The 17168-nt window shown below is 35.6% G+C and overlaps 1 protein-coding gene across 6 annotated transcripts in view; it reads right to left on the minus strand.

The window, feature by feature from the left end:
* Window positions 1–1203: 1203 nt before the first annotated feature.
* Window positions 1204–17168, minus strand: part of Bclaf1 (BCL2 associated transcription factor 1) — a 31231-nt gene continuing 15266 nt past the window's right edge. For 3 of the 6 annotated variants that reach the window (XM_013110172.3, XM_013110171.3, XM_040728391.1), the window contains exons 7-13: window positions 16850–16955; window positions 15644–15728; window positions 12977–13152; window positions 11623–11803; window positions 10607–10753; window positions 4641–4853; window positions 1204–4484 (exon numbers count right to left, since the gene is read on the minus strand). In XM_013110172.3, coding sequence (XP_012965626.1) covers window positions 4479–4484; window positions 4641–4853; window positions 10607–10753; window positions 11623–11803; window positions 12977–13152; window positions 15644–15728; window positions 16850–16955 — 914 coding nt within the window. In that variant the 3' untranslated portion in view covers window positions 1204–4478. Of the gene's footprint in view, window positions 4485–4640; window positions 4854–10606; window positions 10754–11622; window positions 11804–12770; window positions 12843–12976; window positions 13153–15643; window positions 15729–16849; window positions 16956–17168 lie in introns of those variants that run through there. The other 3 variants (XM_013110174.3, XM_013110173.3, XM_040728392.1) reach the window with 2 other exon arrangements.

The following is a 17168-nucleotide window of genomic DNA, read 5'->3' on the forward strand; positions in this document are numbered from 1 at the left end:
TGGACAATGTTTCAGAACAGGGAAGTGGCTCATGGGTTAAAGCAGGGTGGACAATGTTTCAGAACAGGGAAGTGGCTCATGGGTTAAAGTGCTTGCAGCTCTTTCAGAGGACCGAGTTCAGTTCCCAGCATCCACATCAGGTGGCGCACATCTGTCTTGACTCCAGAGGATCCATAGCAGGCTTCTGGCCTTTGTGGGTACCAGTGTGCATGCGTGTAAACACACACACACACACACACACACACACACACACACACACACACACGCACATTCAAATAAATCTTTTATAAAAAGTCAATTTCCACTTTCACAAAAATATTTTAAAGTTAAAAGAATTTTTGTATTTTATATTTTCAGTAATTTTTAAGAAGAATGTTTTAATTGTACCATATCTTAAAAGATAACAAATAACTTAAAACCACTCTGTTATTTTGTATGTTTTAGAGGAGCTGGCTGGAGGTGTGACTCAGATGAGTGCTTGTTCAACATGCACAAAGCACCAGGGTTCGATTCCAAGCCCTACAGTAAAATGTGGCCCAGCACTGCAATCCCAGCAATTTCCCATTCAAATGAAAGCAGGGGGCTCAGAAATTCAAAGTTGTCTTCAGCTATATTATATACTCCTTAAGGTGAGCCTCAGCCACATGAGACCCTGTCTCTAAACAAAAAATCACATGGATTCCTAACTTTTTTAAAGACAGATACAGCTCTGGCTGATCTCAACTGATAGCCCAGAGTGCTAGGATGAAAATTACTGTGTGTTTTGGCTGGGTGATGATGGTATATGCCTTTAATTACAGTACTCAAGAGGCAGAGGCAAAGACCAGCCTGGTCTACAAAAGAGTTCTAGGACAGTCAGGGCTGCTAACACAGAGGAAACCTGTCTCAAAACACCAACCAACCAAAACAAAAACAAAAACAAAAACCAAAAAGTCTTGTGTGTTTTTCTTTTCAAGGACTACTAACCTAGAATTCCTGCATTTTCCAGAATGGTTCGCTAAAAACTCTATGCATTCTCATCTTCCAAGAAGAGAAGAGAAAGCAATTAAGACAGTTTTGAAGAACCTTTAAAAACATTTATCAAACCATGTACCAAGTACTACACTTGAGTTGCTATTCCAAATTCTAGAAATGGGCAGCAGAAATCTGGGTAGAAAGTCCACCCAGGAAGATTCTCAAAATTAGGTAAACAGACAACAGCTATTACCACTTAGGACATTTTATTGGCATATGACAACTTACAAGGGTCCCTGTTGAAATATACACCACACTGAGTAAGAATCCTTCAGCCATCTACATCCATTCTCATGGGGTAACAATTTTCCCTCAAATCATAATTTAATTCCCAACACTGATTTTAATGGTGACAAAAAGGAACAATAATAATTCCTAGAAACAGAGTGCAACTGGAAAAGACGTCGCTTTTTCTTAAAATCCCTAAGATGCTGAAAAGCATACACACCTAAGAATTGAGTCATGGCCTTCTGAAACTGCTTTTTCTGGAAAAATCCTTTGGTTCATTTTATTTCTTTTCTCTGGGCAAAGGAAGTATAACGTTTAACAGCTACTTTCCTGGCACTTAAAATCAAGCAGCTTTACCAAGAGGAACCATTCAACTTTTATAATGTCATGAAATGTGAAACTAGTGATCTTAAAAACTACACAAAGGCTGCGTTATGTTTGGCTCTGAGAGAGAAGATTCACAGTGGTGTTTTACTGAAGAGCGCTTACCATCACACTTTCCTACACTGTAGTAGGAACCAAAGGTTACAGCATTGCATTCGCATTTAAAATATAACCTGTTACTCCCTACTAAGTTATTTTTCAGTGAATCTACTTTTCTGGTGTAGAAAAAGTAAACATGTCAAGATTCAGTGTATAACCAAAAACCTGTTAAAAGTTAATGTATTCATATGAAACAGAATGATATGAAAGTTGTTAGGGGACTGAATACATATTGCTTTTATATTTAGGTATTAATCTGAACAGGATGGTACTAATTATGTCCAGATTGATGCAATAAAGTTGTATTCCAGATATTTTCTGATTTACTAAACAATTTCAGACAGACAATTAATGGGAGAAATCAGGCAACACTGGGTGAGAATCTTAAGATAAACATGTCTCAGGAAAAACTAAATGGAAAAGGACAGAAATCAGAAACAGAAGGACTGGAGAAGAACAAAACTTTGGAGTGCAAGACTGAGATTTTGGAGAAAACAACCACGATCTATGAAGAAGATAATCTGCAACAGGAGCTTGAGAGGCACAATCAGAAGCATCAGCAACAGTTTGCTGACAAGCGCAGATAAGAACCCAGGTTGCAAGGCATGTTGACAGAAACAATGAAATGGCAGAAGATCCCACTCTGCAAGGAGCAGATGGGTGGGTCATAAGTCTACCCCCAATGTGCAAACTGAGACCGTCATGCAGTCCCATGTACCTCACCTCCATCACAGTATCTGCTGCAAATGAAAAGGAGCCAGTCAAGTGTGAGAAGTATATCCTGAGCCACCAAGAATTAGCCTCTGATGGGAAGATTCAGACTAAAGTAATGAAGGGTGGTATTTGTAAGACCAGATGTGGTGGACAATCTGTTCAGTTACTGATACTGAGACTTTAAACAAGAATCACCAACTGGTGTTCCACTGCTATTGATGACAGCAAGATATTAGCTGGGACCCAGATATCAGCACCATGCAGAACCCAAGAGCAAGAAGCCTTGGTTTGACAGCCCTGGGAGCAAAAGAATGTTTTTGTATGTGTGTGTGTTGGTAATTTCTCCAAAGCTGTGCCAGATGCAATGTCTGAGTCACCCTGAAGAAAAAATGTATCTAGATCACATTGTAATTTTTATTGTAATTTTTTTCAACTGTTCTAAACATTTTCTAAGGTCTGTTTTTAAAAATGCTGCTATTGCTTAGCTGCAACAAAAAAAAATTGCACTTTAGACATATTTAACAATTAAGACTTTCAAAATAAAGATAACTGGCCAAAGGCAAAACCATTTTTTTAAAAAAGATAAACATCACATGTTAACTTTTGGGCTTTAGTTTAATTTTGCTGCCAACAGCTCTTTGCGAATGTCACTAGCTATTCAACGTCTAAGACACATTGTAAATCATCAAAACAGAATGAAACAGCCATACACTTGCAAGCTTTAAATGTTTACAGTAATAGAATAAGCATTTTTCCCTTTAAATGCAAAAATATACAACTAATCTGATACAATGGCTAGTCTTACATGTTTAGGAGTAAGTCAGCCTTAGCGTGAACTTTATTCCTCCAAGAGCTAATAATAAATAGCAAAGAAGAGTATCTACCTCTTTAGGTAAGGCAGACAGACTACTTGAAAAGAAAAAGGCCATTTTATAAACTTAAATTAAAGTAAGGAAGGTGGGCAGTTAGATCAATGCTACAAGCTTCCTGCCAAAATGTTTATTGATAATATTAAAACTAACTACTAAACAGCACATTGGATCTGTAATTACATGGTTAAATTATGAACTAATCTACAGCTGTTCAGAGTCTCCAATAACTATGTATGCTTTGCAATCAGGTATTTAATGACTAATTATATCAAATTATACTTCAGGAGAAAGCTCCAAATGAATAGGACTCCCAAGTTTTGCTGTTTTGTTCTTTAAAAAAATACAACCAGGTCTGTGGACTTAGAATTTGTACTTACTCTAATAGTACAAACCACAGTTTCTCTTTTAGGTAGCAGATATCTAAGACCATGACTCAAACTATCAAATGAGAATGGAAGAGAATATTGAATTTTTAATTCATACAGGAAAGAATCTTAAAATGACTACACGCCACTGTTTGCTTTCAGCAAAAATACCAATTTCTCAAAGCTTTCTAACTTTTAATAATTTGTAGTTTCTAGCTATTAACAAAGCTATTGTCCTTATATATTTGCTGAAGTGTGAGACTATTTTTAGTTTACCAGAATAGCAACTTTCGTGGTACTTTCAAAAATTGGTCACACTACAACGTAGTGTTCAAATGAAAAAAGATGTTAAACAGAAGTGTATAGTTAAATAATTAGTGTGGTCACTATAAACAACTCTTGGTGGAAGGAAGGTTTGTGTGGATTTGTGTAGCGCTAACGTGTACTTATGAACCAAACATTAACAATCAGGAAGTCAAGAGAATCAGAGCTGTCACATAGCTGGACTTGACCATTTCTTATAGACAAAGCAGAATACAATGCATTAACAAAAACAGTCAAAGGTTTTAAAAGTTGATAGTTACAAATATGGTACGGAACATTTTCTACTTTATTTCAATACAATTTTCAACATACAGTCTACTATTTTTTTCCCAAGGTATCTGAAAACTTAAAACAAAATTTCTATAGACTACTTGCAAACAGTAAATTTTAAGTAAAATGTTTACATTCTTATTTGAAAACAAAAATCAGGTTTAAAAAAATTGAGTGCCAAGTTCTGCTCTCTGTTGCAATCTTGAGACTATTCCTGAAAAGGGGAAAAAAAAAATTAGAGGTCAATAAAGCTGTGGGTAGTGAGTGTTAATGATAATTATTTCTAAAAGTTGATCTACAGATTTGCCTGCCAAGCTCATACTATATAAAATCTGTGAAAGGAAGGAAAAAAAACTCAGAAAATCTCTACCTTTTCTTCTTTGCGTCTGTCCTTCTTTTCTTCACTATTTTCCATGGTCTCTTCTTCATCTTCAACAATCCCATCCCCTTGGTATTTGTCATGAGTCCACTTTGGACTGCTACCTGATTTTTTGAAATTAAAGCGCCCTCTGCCACGTTGAAAAGTACCACGACCTCTTCCTCTTTTGGCCCAATAATCCACACCATCATCTCTGTCATCATGCTATAGAAAGGTTTAAAAAGAAAACACATCAATGAAATGGCTTTCTTGTAAAGATATTAATTCTCAAATCACACAGCAAGTAATGAGATTCAAAAATATCAAAAGGACACTGCAAAAGCCAGAAAATTATTGTAATGCTATAAATAACGTGTATTACATGTTACATAAATTATGTCTAGCATTAAAGATTTTAAAATCCGCCGGGCAGTGGTGGCGCATGCCTTTAATCCCAGCACTCGGGAGGCAGAGGCAGGCGGATCTCTGCGAGTTCGAGGCCAGGCTGGACTGACAGCCTGCAAAACAATACAGAGAAACCCTGTCTCGTAAAACCCCAAAAAAAAAAAAAAAAAAAAAAAAGATTTTAAAATCCTATGCTGAGATTTAAATCTACATGTAAATATATATCGATCTGCAGTCTAGGAGTGTCAATGGTAAATCATACCAGCACAGCCCCATGGCAATTTATCTCAGCTATTTTACAGAAAGTATTGAAGCTATTACAATCCAACCGTAAGTTTTCAATAACTATATTTAAATAGTTACTCCCCAACTTACAAACTGTTCTATTAAGGAAACAAACTCCAAGGGTGAAAAGTACTAAAAGTTTGTAAAAAAAAGTATTCCCATTCCAAAATACAATAAAAAACCTAAAGGTCTCCCTCTCATTACCTCATTTATTAAACCTGCCAACTGCTACATGAAAAATGAAGCACAACAATGACCCTTTATGAGAAAATGTGTATAACTGCACTAGAATCTTTGAAAGTGTCACAGACTGTTTGCAGAATAAGACTTTATGCATAACCATTTTGTCAAGATTAACTTCTTACATAACTTACATGTTGGAACTGTATAGGCAATTATTAAACCATTCTAAAGAACAATTCGCAACTGCTAATAACTGCTATCTTTTGATACTTTTTACACCAAAGCAATTAAGATTGCTAGGTAGAGTTGTCTATGATTTCATAAATAATGACTTCTGAAATTATCAAAATTATATATACACACACACACACACACACACACACACATCAGAGAAGAGCCACTCCACTTGGAGAGATGGCTCAGCAGTTAAGGGGACTGGCTGCTCTTCCAGAGGTCCTGAGTTCAATTCCAGCAACCACATGGTAGCTCACAACCCTCATCTCATTGTGGAGGCAGGAATTAGACAGATCTTCACCCCACAAACCCAACATTTATATGGGGATCTTGGGAATTCCAGTTTTGACCACTAAGCAATCTCCCCAGCCAATCTCAACAGTGAGAACATTTTCAAATTCTTACTTTCAAATTTTCAATCTTCTAAGTAAATTACATTGTTCACAGACGACAGTTAAAGTTAAATGGCTATTGTTTTTAAAGGCATCTAAAAACGGATTGAAGATCTCCTGTATTTTCATCTCTCCACAACACAATCTGATCAAGTTATCCCATGCAAACCTCTAATCCCATTCAATAGACAGGAATCTACATTTTAAAGTTATCTAGACCTCACCATATTAGTGAATAATGAGTTTTAAAAAATTAAATTTCAAAAGTTACTCTAAAACTTGACCCCTCCTCCATCCCTAAGCTCTTCACTCTACTATAATCTTCCTAGAATACTTATATTAATTATCACATCCTTGCAAAAAGCCAAGGTTGGAGGTAAGAAACTTAAGAATGTAACAAACACTACTATATTCTAAAGGCAGTAAGTATGAGGACCACAAATTAGAAATTCAGAGACTCAAATACTAACCCCATTCCTAGTAGCCCCGACTTCGCAGTAACTGAGTAACTGAATCTCTCTTCATCTGGATAAAAAATGACCTCAACTCAGAAAGATTTTTTTAACTTTAAATTCTTCTCATGTCTGCGAGTAGGTCACCATGTTGGCACTACCATGTCTAGCTTAAATGTCACTAAGCATTAAAATTGTACTAGGTTAAACTTTCTACACTGGTATATTATTGTTTAAAAAAACAAAAGAAACGTCAAGTTTTAAACCTCATCTTTTTTGAATTGTTATTTTTGCTCATATCTCTGTTCTCAGTATGTTCTAAAGTCAGTGTCTGTACATTAAATGCACAATGTGTTAAATTAAAATATTCTGGTGAGCTAGGTGGTGGTGGTGGTGTACACCTTTAATCCGAGCACTTGGGAGGCAGAGGCAGGTGGCCAAACTGGTCTACACAGAGAGTTCCAAGACAGCCAGGGCAACACAAAAAACCCTGTCTGGAAAAACAAAAACAAAACAAAATTCTGGTGAATCCAAGTTGCCCTTCAATTGCTCTTAAGTACCAAAATAACCATCAGTCTGTGATGTGCAAATGTATGCATGCATTACACAGATCAAAAAGTTTAAATTACAACCCATAGCAGCGCATCGGTGGTACATACCTCTAATCCTAAAACTCCAGAGGTAGAGGCAGGTGGATCTGAAGCCAATTTGGCTTACAAAATAAGTTCCTGGACAGCCAGGGTTACACACAGGAACCCTGCCTCCAAAATGAAAACAAAAAAACTTAAAATGAAAGGCCACAATAGCAACAGATATATCATCATTTTTTAAGTAATGAAATTTTTTGTTGTTGTTGCTTATTTTTCAATACAGGGTTTCTCTGTGTAGTCCTAGCTATCCTGGAACTTGCTCTATAAACCAGGCTGGCCCCAAACTCGAGATCAACTTCACTTATGCCTCTCAGAATGCTGGCAATAAAAGTGTGCACCATCATACCTGGCAAGTGACTAAACTTTTAAAATAACATATTAATACAACTACTATGCATTATAAGACAATCTAAAATGTCTATGTCCCAATTGAATACATAAAGATCCATGACAGCAGATTCTGAAAAGCAACATAAAGTCTGGTCTCAATTACATCTTCTGGTTGAGTACAGTATCCCATGGCTATTAATGCCAGAACTTAGGAATAAGCAAAGTAAAATCAGTTTTTAAAACTGTTAAAAGTATGTAATTGTGGGGCTAGAGAGATGGCTCAGAGGTTAAGAGCACTAACTGCTCTTCCACGGGTCCTGAGTTTAATTCCCAGAACCCACATGGCGGCTCACAACCATTGGTAATGAAATCTGGTGCCCTCTACTGGCCTTGCGGTCATACAAGTAGGCAGAACACTGTAAAAAATAAAAATATGTAATAGTATGGAACACACACTCCTTTATTCCCAGCAATACAGAAAGGGAGTCTCACACTTGAACTATTTGTCTGTCACTTTTATAACACCTCATCCTATCTTTGAAATATGACCTCTTAACATGTATTCCGTGTAATCTCACATCTCTTTAATGGTGATTGTCATATGATTCTTGGATCTTGGTGTCTCTAAATCTTCATTAACAACTATCCATTGGATTTGCTCTTGTTTTCTCCTAATCACTTCGAATTAAGCCTAGATGAGGAGAGTTTAATTTTCTTTAAAACTGTGTCTTTCCTCTAGGTTTTCAGTTACTCTACTCCCAACCAAATTATTTCCAAGTTCCCATTAAGTCAGAGGTGGTGATCCACAACTGTAAACCTAGCCAGTATTTAGGAAGCTAATGCAGGAGAAGGCCAAATCAATTATAAGATCAGTCAAAGTTCCATACCAAGAAAAACCTTGAAGGAAATGCTTTAAAATCCTCTTTTAATGTAGCCCCTTGGTTCAAGCACCTGGTATCTAGCTCTTCGTGTAATTGTATTGCTAAGGTATTATGGATTACCACAATCTTTTTTGTTGGGTTTGTTTAGTTGTTATTCAAGATGGTTTTGCTGTGTAGTCCCCTGTACACAGGGCTGGCCTCTAATTCACTGACATCCGCCTGCCTCTGCCTCCCTGCGACGATTAAATGCATGTGCCACCACGTCCCAGTTTACCACAATCTTGATTCCTGGGTTTTCTCAATTTTCCCAAACGTATTTATACCAACAACCTAACCACTTTAATTCACTCTAGCTACCCATTTTTATGTTCAAGACTAAAGACAAGCTTCTCTATAAACTCTGATATATCAGTTAGTTCCTTTGTAAAACTTCATTCGCTTCTTGTAAAGTCACAAAAACTGAAAGTTTCCGTCACTTGTCCTTTAGCCCCAAGATGGGATTATCCTAGTGCCTTTTACAAATATTAAAATATAAGCAATTTATAAATTCTAGTTTTTCTTTAAAAGCCACAATGTTCAAAAGAAGATTTAGCTGGGTGTGGTGGCACCTTCTTTAATTCTAGCACTCAGGAGGCAAAGGCAGGTAGATCTCTTGAGTTGGAAGCCAGCCTGATCTACACAGTGAGTCTACACAGTGAGTTCCAAGGCAGCCAGGGCTGTATTAGAGAGGCCCTGTCTCAAAAAATAAATAAATAAATTCATTTATTTATGGGTGTGTACACAAATGCTTTTTCTATATGTGCACCATGTCCCCACAGGTAACCACAGAAGAGGCTAGAAGACAGTGTCAGAGCCCAAGATATGTTTACTGGGAACTGAACTTTGGTCTTATATAGAGAGCAGCAAGTGCTCTTAGGCACTGAGCCATCTCTCCAGCCCATTCATAAACAAATTAAATGAAACAACTCATCAATATCTGAATTATGCGCCTTAGAGTTTCCAGCCTACTAATTCAAGACAGCAGGTTCTCAGCACAAACTGACTGTTACATATCATGCATTCTAAAAGTTTACACAACTTTTCCAAATTTTGGGTCATTAAACAGTAGTGCCAAATCCATTTTTGAGTAAGTGTTCTGATCATTTCCCAAATAGATTCACTTCAGAATATAAATTTGACCCCCTAATTAAGCAAGTCTGCTGTGGACACTAAGATATACTTACTTTCAATTTTCTTTTTTCTTTTCTTTTTTTTTTTTTTTTGTTTTTTGTTTTTTGTTTTTGTTTTTCAAGACAGGGTTTCTCTGTATTGTTTTGGAAACTGTCCTGGAACTCGCTCTGTAGACCAGGCTGGCCTCGAACTCTCAAAGATCCGCCTGCCACTGCCTCCTGAGTGCTGGGATTATAGGAGTGCACCACCAACACCCAACTTACTTTCAATTTTCAAAACTAGCCCTGAAACATGACTTCCCTGAAAAGCTACAACAAAGACTAGTACGTACCTCTGGTAAAGTTTTGGTAACTTAACATCTGTCTCTATAATACAGAACATACAACCTTTTCTTTCCCCATGCCAAACTAAAAAAAATTACCATCCTATATATAGATCCTTCAAGACCCACAGCCTCATATTTTACTCTTCTGAAAACTATTTGAATAGGAAAAGCAAGGACCAAACCCAGCGTTTATATTTTCAAAACCTGTTTCTCCTATAATTCTAATGAACTTTGAAAATCCTGAGATCCTTCATTACAAGAATCATGAAAAACATTGCTTTTCTTGTCTTTAAACAAAGTTATAATAGAAAGTACAATTAATTAAGAGGTTTCTACACTTAGAGTTGTCTTAGATATGGAAGAGTATCTTAACTACAGTATGTTTTTTTCTCTGAATGTGACAATCAAATCAGGCATATTATTAATTTACCTCAAATTACTTTGATCAGCCTACTGTATGTGATGTTAAGTCAAGCATATAATCAGAACTAAAGGGACCCACATCTGAACTCAAAGCTTCAAACAATTTAATGATATTAAGAGAAAAAAATGTTCGCCCAAGTTACAGTGAAATCTCATAATGGTGAACATCTGAACTGAAATGTTTAGTATTCACCTAGGATGTTTTGAAAGTCAACGCAAATCAAACAAAACATATTTCTAACACCCACCAAGAAGTACTTCTTGCTCTTTGGGGTATATTCTGGATCCCATTCCTCTTCCTTCGGTCTCTTTTGAAAAGTGGTATTTGAGTTGTTTGGACCAGTATTTGTCCCAGCAAAAACTCCTCTGGCTCTTCCTCTGCCTCTAATTCGAAACTGATTAACATTAACAAAGTTGTTTAGTAATGCAATCAAAGGTATTTAGTTACATGCAAGCTCTAGATTTTACTGCAGTAACAAAACCAAAATGTGTGTGTTCGTGTGTGTCTGTCCACCTGTCTGTCTTCATAGCCACTGAGGATGGAAAGAGTATCCATTTTATACTACACGCCTACTGGAAGTTGAGTAGAATAATAAAAATAATATACTGAAATATTAAAATATGTACTGTCATGACCTGTAACTAGTATTTTTAAACTATGTTAGATTTCCCCCCTTTTTACTAGCCGAAGGTTACCTAGTTCCTTTGAATTGTATCACCACAACCCCACCTGTTTAGTACCATATCTGTTACCGTACAAGAAAAGCTCTTCCCTTTGCTAAATGACCTAGGGATTGTAGCAATATCCAACTAGATAAAGCTGAAGTATGGACATGAAAAAATAAACTTTAAAACAGTTACAGTAACTTTGTAAAACATGGAGATAATGCATGCTACACTGTAGACTTAGGAAAATGTGACTGGTACACAAGTAAGGACCTGAATAGTCAAAACTGAAAACAGTAATAATAAAGAGATGAGTAGATTTTAATGTTTTAAAAATAGGTTTCCCAAAACTAGTGATGTACTAAGTGAACTTTTGAAATTGTCATTGATCTGGGAAAAAGTAACTGTATATAGATGCTTCAATATCTCAAAAATGGCATTTCAGAATGAACACAGTATTTCAAATACCATTTTATTTCTCAAGACTGATTCTGACTTTGAGAAAGTCATTTAATAAATCTATAATATAGTTGATTTCCCCTTTTTACAGTTCTCCAAGGTAAAGTCTCCTGAATGATCAAGGACAACTGTTACTTACAAAGGTTCCCCGAGGTCTGCTAACTCCTACAAATCCCGAGTAGTCTTTCATCTCATGATGAGCTTTAAAGTCTTCTTCTCTTTCTTTCTTACTCTCTTTTTCTTCTCGAGAACTCGGTGAGGAAGGTGATGCTGAAGAGGATGACGATCGAGAATGGTCTTGCTCTCTACCCTTATGTTTGCTGAAAAATAAAGAAAAAAAATGTGCTTTTTTTTTAAAAGATAAAGAATTCCTTAGAATCTTATGAGGAATGTTTGTTTTTAAATTAAAAAAAAAACCTATCCCCTTTAAAATTATTACTTAAGTAAAATCAGGTATAAACTGATAATCTGTTCCAATCTTCTTCAGTGATTGTCTTACAAAATTAACAAACACACTATAGATAGCCTACCAGCTAGAAATTAGTAGTTTGCAAACTTCAGTGGTGTTCAGTTCATCATTACATTAACTTGTAATCTTTTGTTATTTTAATAAAGAAAAGAATGGGTTTCTGTTGTTTGTTGCAGTGCTGGGGATTGACCCCAAGGCCTGACATATGCTAGGTAAAGGCACTCTACAACTAACCTATAGCCCAGCCCAAAAATGTTCTTGAGTCCAAGATTTAAAATGACTGCAGTTTATATAAACTCTGAGTAACTAACAACAGTTTGTACGGTTTGGGCCATAACATTATGATAGAAATAAAAGGCATGTAACATTACAAATAACAGTCATAAATTTAAAAGCACAAGTCAAATCCACCATTTTCCTAATGAACATCAAGAAAAACAATTATCTATACACTGTATTCCTACATTTGAGTCTATGAGGATCGAATTTACATGATTCTAATACAACACTCAAAAAGTTCATACCTGCAGTAACTCTTACCACTGCTAATTATATCCACGGAAATCTAATTTTCAAGGACTAATTAATGTACAATCCTATTTTCTAGTTTTTCCTCCCCCCCATCTCTCCCATGTTAAACCACTAGATATCATTTTAACAGTCTTGTACTCTGGGTGTTATGAGTTGAAAAAGTGCGGAATCAAGCATAACGAACCAAAGTTCTTACACAAACTGTTTCTAGAAATGCACTGCATTGAAGTCCAACCTCCTGATGTAGCCTGGATAATAGGACACATTAATTTGTCATTTTTTTTTTCAGTGTTAGCTTGCTATTCCAAAGTTTTTGTCCTCATCCACCATAAGCCGTGTAAAAGACAAATACATTTTTGCTGTAAAACAAATAATTTTAATTGTTTAAATTTAAACATTCGATTACATCGTCAAAATTGAAAGCAATTAAGCTGACAATTATTAAAGGCTAATTAGAAGCTAAAACCTAAGTGAAGACAATTTTAACAATTACCTGTCATCTTTGTAAGATTTGTATTCCTTGTAATCTTTTGGAGTTTTGTCTTGCTTTCTTGATCCACTAGATTCCCTGGAGCCCTTGGAATCCCCCCGTTCTTTACTTCTTTCTTTACGGCGGCGATCAATGTCATGCCGAAGATCAGCTGAATCACACCTTAATTTTTTATCCCCCTGGATAAAACACATGAAATACAGATTTCAGGCGAGAAACAGAAATGCATATATACATGCAGAATTACGTTACGCCAGATTCTAAATTTGCATTTTATATCAAAAAGCAATGCATCATATATACAACACATCATCCTTTTAAAATTACCTACTTTGATTGGCCATTTGTATACATACACTAGAGCTAAAAGTTACTAAAATCTTTACATTTCTGATATTTATTCTAAGCAATTTATCTTTTGGCAACAAACTGATATATCCTTCTACTCAGCAAATCAAGATTAACTCTCATTCTTTCAAATAGTTTCTATGAAACAGTGTTAAAAGTTATCATCTATAGTTGTAATGTGGCTTTCAGCCTATAATCTTGACATCCTGAAGTTATGGGTCTCATTTACTAAGCCTCATTATCACGCTCTTCCCAGATAAGTTGATAAACACAAGAAAAGATACTTCAAAATTAGGGATTCTGTAATTTTTCATGACATGCAAGTGGAATTCAATTAATAAAACTGAGGTTGAACAAAAGTCAAACAAAGTCAAAAAACATTATTCGCAATCCTGTACTCAGTATCTTGGGCCATAGCCCTTTCTCAATTCAGGTATTGCAACAGACATTAGTTTAACTGGGTCACAGTTCACCTCCTCCTTGTTCCATTGCTTTTTCAAATACTATATAATTTAGAGTTGAAAAGAGGCATCTAGGAATGAAGAGAAATTATACATCAGTAAGATGCTAAGCAATGTGGACATCCTTGACATTATTCAACAATGAGAAATATTTATTCTGGGAAGTCTAACTGTAGTAATCATAAGCATAACAAAACTGAAATATATATATATATATATATATATGTATGCATCTCTCAACGTGATATGTACTACCCACCAATTTGTTCCTAGAGTAACAAAGTCTAGTCATAAAAGCAAAGTTTTCCTATTCACCTGGGTATTACTAACTCCACAAGAAACAAGATAACCTAAGGGAAACTACTTTGTAAAGGTTTGCTAGGCATATAATTTCATATTAACATGTTATTCATTAAGACAGGAATTTGACAAAACCCAATTATCATGTCCTCCTAATCACCTATCACTTCTCTTTCAGACAGTCTGAGTGCTAAGAGGAGAAAAATACTGTCGGAGCACAAACACAGAGTGAATTGCTTCGGGAATTAACACAATTAACACTTATTAGATCTAAAGTATGAGAGTCAAAAGATTTTTTAAAATAGTATTGAACCAATTCAGTCCTCAGTCCATTTTTTCAAAACTGTTATCTCCTGTGCACAGACATTACCTTATCCCTAAATCTAGATTTCAAAACCAATTCGGCTAGTAGCACACCGTATTGAAAAAAATGTGTACACTGGCACCGTAAGTTCCTATCAATACAGGTACAAACAATCAAAGATAGCACAAAATAAATACTCCACAACTCCACAAATCAGACTTATTATTTTAATTATGAAAATCAAGGTTTAAGAAGATATTTTCCAAACTCTTAGCATGTTCAAAACAGAATTGATCCCTTCCTATCTCTGCTGCATGTAAGACTACTAAACACTTTGCAGTCATATGAACTAGCATACCTAAAATTGTCAACTTCGAATCATGAGAACCCTTAATGACTGCACTGCAGTCTCACCAACCTCTCTGGCTTCCTCACCTTACCTGTAGGATCTACAAACCTTTCCAAGTTTATTCCTAAGTAGTCCAATAGAAACAAAAGTGTACTTAGCAAGTTTGTAGGACGCCTACTTCTTTTCTTTCTCATGATGTTGCCAGACTGGCCTGGAATTCAGAGAGCCACCTGTCTCTGCCTCCTGGATACAGGGAATAAAAGCTGTATCCAGCCTAAAGTGCCTTTTTCTTTCTGATGATGGCTTCCCCTCCCTCTGTTCCTCCCAGTTCTGCCTCGCCTCCCTTCCCATCTGGATCCACCTACTTTCTATAAGGGATAACAGTTAAGAAATAAGACAAAATAAACTGAATTGGGACTAAACAAACAGAAAGGAAAGAGCCCAAGGGGGGGAAAATGTCTGTTTCTTAAATCACATAAAAAATGGTGCACATCAGTAAAGCTAAACATTCAGGAGTATTGCTATTAGCTCAAAAACAGCCTGGGTTGTCAAAACTTGGCTGCCCTTAAAAGGCCCAACAGCCCTTGGGTAACTTTTTTGAAACAGAAATACATTAAGGCACATTCAAATTCCAACTTATTAGTCTTACCACAAAACCTCATAACACAATTTATATCATAATGTTTATAAGCTTTTGTCTACTCACCAAGTCCCTATTCTTAGGGCTGACATTTACCATTGAGAAGCATTTTCAAAAAGTATTCTTGGCTTAAATTAAAACACCATAAATATAATGCATTTACAAATTTTAAAAAGATCTAATTATTTTGTCTCAGAAAACAATGTTTAGTATAGTATCATTAAGCTCAGGTTGACAAGAAAATCAAGTATATTTTTAAAAAGCATACCTTCTGATTTTCTTCTTTAAAAACTCTCTCTTCCCCTGCTAAACGGGTATGTTTCCTCAGAGCACTTGGAGAGATGTCAATCCTCCTTAATATAAAATAAAGTGTATTTTACATTACATAATTTACTTTCTGATTTAAAAGAAAAGTTTTACCCATTGTTGGGGGAGACTAGATAGTTACACCTCTCCTAGATAAACCAATTTGGCACTTAGTCTATTGATTTAATTCCTAAAATGAGAAACAAAAATTATATACATTAAAAACTCAATGAAAAACTGGATATGGTAGCAAATGCCTCTAATCCCAGTACCCCACAGGTTGAGATTAAAAAAAAAAAAGATGCCTTTGAATTTGAGCAAACATATACCACATTAGTATATAGCCAGCCAAAGCTTCACAGAAAATCCTGCCTCAGACACAAAACAAACCAATTAAAACAGTTTGGGTAGATTTTTATATATAAAGGATAGAAGACCTTTTAAAGTGCCATTTTAACCACAAGAAAGAAAAAAATGTTCTGATTATTATTTTAAATATTAAATCATGCAATTATAACACATTAATATATTCAATATTAGTATTACTATTAACACTCTAAATTATTACTGGCTTCCAAGAGTTCTTATAATTCATGTACTTGGTTCAATTTTTGTGATTCTGTACCTTCTTTTTTAAGCTCTTATTAAACCTCTCAATGCTTCCTTACCACGTCACCAAAATATCTATGCAACTAAGCACCAAGTTAGATACTTTTAAGGTTTACCACTATCCTGTAAAGTAACTAGATGAAAATACTGGTGTCTAGACATTAAATAATTGGTTCCCAACACAACAAAGTGCCAGAACCCACTGGCTGACAGCACTCATGCTTCTTTATGATAAACTCTGCTTCTCCCTAAGCACATTTACTTCAGACGAACTCTGCAAATTCAGAGGTTCCTTTAGGCAGTCACTCCCCAATCTGGCACCCAAAACCTACAGTTATTTAAATTTCAGTGATTAGGTTAGTATTTTAAAGTTCTAACAAGCTTAAAAACTAAGTAAACTAAAAATCAGGGAAAAATTATTTTTTTAAACTTGAAAATAGTATTTAAGTCTAAAAGAAACCAGAGTTTACTTATCTCGTTATGAGCACACTTGCCATATAACCTTGTGTAAGTATCCTTCAATAGTAACATTTATATGCAAACTCAGTACAATACATACCTGTGTATCTCAGGGCTCTTTTGCCGGGTACTATGCTCTTCAGTGGCTTTCTGGTATGAAGTGAACCGCTCGTTTAGGGTCACTGCAGGTGATTTGAAGTATTGCTCTGTTGATTTAGGAGAAACACTGGCGAATTAGGAATCTTAATTTTAATAAGGGATTTTCATTTGTGAAAGAAGGGCATGGAGCAGGTGTAAGAAAATAAAAATATTCAAGAAACCTAGCAGAAGAGAATCAAGTGTTAAAATAAAAACTCCTGATCTTTGTTACTTCCTTGTACCTCAACACATGATTGCAAAGGTCCTCAGAGGTCCCTGTC

This window comes from Mesocricetus auratus, unplaced genomic scaffold (genome assembly GCF_017639785.1).
Source record: "Mesocricetus auratus isolate SY011 unplaced genomic scaffold, BCM_Maur_2.0 Super-Scaffold_100018, whole genome shotgun sequence".
Classification (NCBI taxonomy): domain Eukaryota; kingdom Metazoa; phylum Chordata; class Mammalia; order Rodentia; family Cricetidae; genus Mesocricetus; species Mesocricetus auratus.